The sequence below is a fragment of the Eucalyptus grandis genome, chromosome 5 (genome assembly GCF_016545825.1).
Source record: "Eucalyptus grandis isolate ANBG69807.140 chromosome 5, ASM1654582v1, whole genome shotgun sequence".
Classification (NCBI taxonomy): Eukaryota; Viridiplantae; Streptophyta; class Magnoliopsida; order Myrtales; family Myrtaceae; genus Eucalyptus; species Eucalyptus grandis.
The window spans coordinates 6,464,940-6,470,939 of record NC_052616.1 but is presented as its reverse complement, the minus strand read 5'-3'; the positions used below and the strand labels follow the sequence as shown (position 1 = coordinate 6,470,939).

General features: G+C 44.8%; 1 protein-coding gene across 1 annotated transcript; it reads left to right on the top strand.

The window, feature by feature from the left end:
• Nucleotides 1-416: 416 nt before the first annotated feature.
• On the top strand, nt 417-3,691 carry LOC104443739 (ACT domain-containing protein ACR8). Its single transcript, XM_010057255.3, has 7 exons — nt 417-926; nt 1,257-1,302; nt 1,441-1,555; nt 1,676-1,743; nt 1,888-2,451; nt 2,547-2,651; nt 2,767-3,691. The coding sequence occupies exons 1-7, from the start codon at nt 841-843 to the stop codon at nt 3,130-3,132; spliced, it is 1,350 nt and encodes a 449-aa protein (XP_010055557.2). The 5' UTR covers nt 417-840; the 3' UTR covers nt 3,133-3,691.
• Nucleotides 3,692-6,000: the final 2,309 nt, after the last annotated feature.

The window sequence follows — 6,000 nt, the reverse complement described above, 5'->3', positions numbered from 1 at the left end:
TATCGAGGATCTTTCTCTTCTCTTTTTATTTTTTTTCAGGGCTGCGCCTGATTAAGAATCGAGTTGATTATTCATAATTCCTTCCTTTTACCTTTCAAGGGCTTTTCCCTATATTTAATCAGCCGAAGGGACAAAAGGAAAAAGAAAAAAAGAAAAGGCAGGTCGGGGTGGGGTGGGGTGGGGTGGGTCGGGCCGGACAGTCCGTCCGGGGCACGCGGGACTCGCGCCATGTGGCCCCTCCCCCTCCCTCCCTCCCTCCCTCCCTCCTCCTTTTGGTAATTGCCATAAATAAACAATAAATAAAAATAGACAAAATTTTCTCGTACTGCAGAAATACCTTAGCGAAAACAACAGTTCCCATCCACTAATAATTTAAGGAAACTGCCCCACGTATATATATAAGCCACCCCACCCAGGCGTAGATAGTAAAGACCAAGGAAGGAGCTGCTCCTCCAGAGAGAGAGAGAAAACCCTGCCCCTCTGAGCTCCGTAGAGAGAGAAAGAGAGAGCGCCAGCTGCTGCAGCTGCTTCTTCTCGGTGACGACGAGTGGAGTCGGCCTTTAAGCGAAGCGTTCCGACCGAAGGGAGGCCAGCAAACGCCGACAATTCGGAGCACGAGATAGAGAGAGAGCGAGAGAGAGAGAATCCGACATTGCTGCTGCTGCTGCTGCTGCTGCTGCTGTTCTTTTCTCTGCACCCGCAGCGACAGCTAAGTCGTTACGAATCGCGGCGCCTTCTTTCCGGGTATCTCTCGTCTCTGGGTCTCGGTCGACTTCGGAGGTGGGAGACGCGGTTTCGGTGAAGTGGGGTGTTCGAGACGAGGAAGGAGGGGAGGAGAAGATGCAGATGCAGAGAGTGGAGAAGATGGAGTGGCACGCTTGCCTCGACGAGTACGAGAAGCTCTTGTTCCGCATGAACACCCCGAGGTTCGTTTCCGGATTCGTGTCCTCCTCGTCCCCTCGAATTCGCAGAGGAGCTCTTTGGGTCTCTGTTTTTTTTTATTCCCCTTGTTCGGGATTGGTTGATATTCGGTTCACCCATTTTTTTTTTGCATCTGATCTCTTGCTAAGTTCTGTAAGAAACTTGGTTTGTTTCGAAAAACGAGATTTGTTTTTGGGGTGGAAAAAGATTTCTTCACAAGCCTTCCTTTGAAAAGTTCAAAGACAGGGTTCCGTCGTCTATGACTTTGAATTTTAGACCGGATGCCATTCTCGCTGACTTGATTATTAATATTGCTGTTGTCCTCCTCTTTACAGGGTGGTGATCGATAATGGTGTCTGTCCCGCTGCCACTATTGTCAAGGTATGCTTCCACGAAACCCTTTTCCAGAAATTTCAACAAAAACAGAAAGAGAAAGAAAAAAGAAAGAAGAAGAGAAATCTTGTTGCTTGTTCAATGTTGTACGGGTCTGACCGAGTCTTGGGCTCGTGCTTTTGCCAGGTCGACAGTGCAAGAAAACATGGGATTCTTCTGGAGGCGGTCCAGATCCTGACTGATCTCAACCTCTCCGTCAAGAAGGCCAACATTTCGTCTGATGGAAGATGGTCCATGGATGGTGAGTCGCCAAACCATTTTTTCTTCATGTTTTGTTCTTTTCTTAGCGTTATGCCTTGATCGGCATGTTTGAGAAATTTCCCTGATTTTTCTTGCTCTTGGATTTTTCCGGGTTCTACAGTTTACCATGTGACTGACCAAAACGGAAAGAAATTAACAGATGAGAGCGTCATCAGCTACATGGAACAGGTAATTTCCTATTCTGAGACCTCTTAGGTTCTCTATTAGAATATGGAAGGGACAAATTCTGGGGTTAATTGGATCAAGTGATTTATTAGTCATGAACATTGCATTGTTTGTATCTAAAAAGACTGTCGATTTTGGTTGTTGCAGTCTCTCGGAACCATTCACTTTACAAGAACCAGTGACTACACTGGCGTAACGGCACTAGAGCTGACCGGCACAGACCGGGTCGGCCTGCTCTCCGAGGTGTTTGCAGTGTTGGCCGATCTGCAATGCGATATTGTGGAGGCCAAGGTGTGGACTCACAATGGCAGGATCGCTTCCTTAATATATGTCAAGGACTGCAATTCCGGGTCCCCAATTGAGGACTCGCAGCAGATCGATACAATCGAGGCGCGGTTGAGGAACGTGCTCAAGGGAGATAATGACATTAGGAGCGCGAAGACAACAGTTTCTCTGGCAGTGACACACACCGAGAGAAGACTGCACCAGATAATGTTTGTGGATCGCGACTATGAGAGGGAGCCAGTCCTACAGCGGAATGGTGACTCTCCAGTAGTGACGGTACAACATTGTGAGAGGGATTACTCGATCGTGAACATCGAGTGCAAAGACAGAACGAAGCTTCTGTTTGATGTGGTGTGCACATTGACGGATATGGAGTATGTCGTCTTCCACGCGACCATTGATACTACTGGGGATAGAGCATCTCTGGTAAATATCTTTGCCGATTTTTAATCGCAATGAGAAAAACCAGTTCGCTATTTGGTAAAGATAATTGACTTGACAGTTTGTCGATGTTGTTTCAGGAATTCTTCATTAAGCACATGGATGGAACCCCAATTAACTCCGAGGCTGAGAGGCAACGTGTGATCTTATGTCTGCAAGCTGCTGTCGAGAGAAGAGCATCCGAGGTATTTTACAGAAATCCCAACATTTCACCGATCAAAAGCTGTTATTTTTCCAATTTTAGTGCAATCCTTGATTCTTTCGTTCTCTTATCTAATAGAATGTTCTCTATGTTCACAGGGTGTGAGGTTAGAACTATGCACAGCAGATAGACCGGGCCTTCTAGCAGAGGTCACGAGGACATTCCGCGAGAATGGCCTCAACGTGACGAGAGCCGAGATATCCACCACGCTGGACACGGCTCTCAACGTGTTCTACGTGACGGACGCAGCGGGGAACCCGGCAGATCCGAAGATCATTGAGGCAGTGAGGCAGGGGATCGGGCTGAGCGAACTGCAGGTGAAGGAAATGCCGTTGATCTACGACAGGAGCCCGGAGAGGGAAGGAGAAGAAGCAGTCGGGGTTGCCGGGGCGGTGCTGCTGTCGCTCGGAAGCCTAGTGAGGAGGAATCTGTACAATCTGGGGCTGATCAGATCATTTTCTTGAAAAGGCAAAGAAGAGAAGGGAATGAGGGAAGGAAAAGGGTATTTTGGAAATTGGTATGGGAGATTCGTCCACTGATGTGGGCGGGCATATTCTTTGCTTCAGATTTGGGGCTTCGTGTACATAGCAGAAGAGGGGGGAAGAAGAACAGCAAAAAGTCGAAATTTGGTGGATGGTAGGTTTTGCTAATAGCTTAGTTTCGAGTGAGGAAGGGGGCTTTTTTAGGGTTTGTTGGTTGGTTGGTTGGTTGTTCAATTCGACAGGGACCCAGATTGGATTTTGGAGGGATGGAGGGGTCCCATATACAAAGATCAAATTTTTAAGAAAGTTTGATTTGATTTTTATTTTATTTTTATGTTGAATTAGCCAGGAGTAAAGAGAGAAAAGCTTTGATTTGATCAGTGAAGGCTTTTGCTGGTGGTGGTGGCAGTGATTTGAGAGATGAGTAGGTGGTAGAGAGGGAAATATCATCATTTGTTATTTCTACACAGCAGAGTTGTTGTACATAATTGACTTATTTCTTTTCTCTTCAGTATTTGGCTTCCATGGTTGACTTGATTTCTCCACATTCTCTGTTCTGTCTCTGTCCCTCTGAACTCGTGAACCTTGTCGTGTAGTTTTCGGATTTTTTTGGGATTTTCCTGAGCAAACCCATGGGAGACAACTGGCGCTGGCTGCAATGCAATACGAAAACATGGGGCTGTCATCTGAGAGCCCCGAGGAGGGAAGGAAAAAAAAAAAAGGTAATTTAATGGACGGTTGAAATGATATAAAGTCTAGATTAATGGTTGACCTAGACGGTAATGAGCAATGTCTTTGTGAGAATCTTCTGCTTCATGGAACGCCTGCGACGTTCGGCGACCAATGAGAGCGCGACTGGTGTAGCTCCATGTGGTTTTCCACCTGCCCCGGTTGCTGTCATTCTTCCCTCGCTCCTTGTTCGATCAAATCAAATTGAATTGGTTGGTTAGGTGAAATAATGTGAATTGCCCCCACCACGGATGCTCCTTGTTCTGTTTCTTTTCTTCATTTCTTGCCATTTGACCTAATTAACTGTTGAGTGGACCTTTTTAACATAATGAAAAGGTTCGGCCGCGGTTGAGCATGCTGCAAATGTCGGCAGCATGGTAGGAATTAGGATCAAGTGATTTTGAAATGGGCAAGTTCTAGATCTAAATCATGAAACTTACCTTAGTGCGATCGATTTGCAATTTTTGGAACGTGGAATCAACTACTTGTTAAACTTGAATTACACAACGTGAATGCCTCTTAAAAACCTTAGTATATGCTAGATTTGGAGAAATGGAGCTTGAGAGTCTTTGATTGTTTTTGCAGGGCTGAGCTATTGATCTACATGGGCTTGTGAGGTTCAAATGGTAGATTACAAGACACAAGGTAAAACTAAAAGGAATGAGGGTTTTTTGGTCTTGTTGCAAATCCAAAACTGAGAAACATAACGGAAATAGCGGGTTCAAATTTTGGCATCATGAACCGGATCATAATTGATAAGGTAAAGTCGGTTCAGTCCGATTTCAATATTTACTCCGGATTAGTGCTCACTCCTAGCAACAATCTTTCATGTCTACGGGCACGCATGTCGCTAGTGATACAAACGAGCAAAAGACGATCACAGCACATACTCGCACGTACAGTCACATGGAGTTTAGTTAGGAGCACGATTTCTCGATACAAGACAAAGCGTCCGTAGATTCCTCGCGAGACATCAACTAGGAAACTAGGAATCCGCTTTACAAAGGCCGTTCGATTCGGTGCTAGCTAGAAAGCTCCCTAGTTTAATCCGCCCTAAATCCGATAAAACCCATGGAGAATCCCCCTTCCAAAACGGCAGGAGATTACCAAGTTTTCGTTACGCATCTTCTTGTCCTAACCATCGCGCTAGCCATCGCTAGATCTTGGCTACGATGTCGGACGAATCCGCCACGCCAAATTTGTCCATTTACATCAGTTCCGCATTAGCAAGGGAAAAAAAAGCCTAGTGCTAAGTCGGATAAAACCACGATTGATTAACGTTAAATTCCCATTATTTTAACGACAATGGCATCGATAGTTTCGCCATAACGACCTATCATTGTCTTTCTCGTTCGGGTCCCGACAAATGTATTTTATTTTTAAATTCGAAGTGGTCAAAGATAGACGGATTTAAAATAGAATAGAATAGAATAAAATAAAGGGGGTCGCCAGCAAAATTTAAAATAATCACATGCTTTGGTATGTGCCCAAGGAAAACACCACGACTCCCCACGCTGAATCGATCCCAAAAGCGGGCTTTGCTTCCGGCTTAGCATCTCTGGAATCGTCGTCTTCTTTATTCTGTCCCCTTCTAATTTTCCCTAATTTTTTAAATTAAGTGAAGACGGCCTTTACCTTAAAATTTATTCCAAGTTTGTTAGAGCACTCCTCGGATAGTACACAAACATAAAAAAAAAAAATTAATTTTTTTTTTCTGTCAAACCGATTCCGCCTATGATTCGCGTAAATTAGTATTTTGAACATCGAATCATTTCCTTATGAAAGTAGTCCATGAGTAGGAAAGCACAAAACTATAATAATACTGCCTTTCTTCTAAATCAAGACATGCCCAACAAAAAGCAGGGATTTATTTATCTTCCTTATATTTTTCTTTCTTAGATTTCGTTCTTTTATTTTACTTCATTCAACAAAAAATATCCATCTATATATGGGTTCGTTCGATTTGAGAATTTACCCGATGTCCGGCGCAGTCCGTGGGGCGACGGGGGCGGTGGACGATCGGAAAAAGAAGGGGAGAGTCCTTGCTGTCTTTCCCCTAAATCGAGAATTTCTCGACGGGTCCGAAAGCCGACATTCCAAGGTTCGAAAAAATCACGTCCT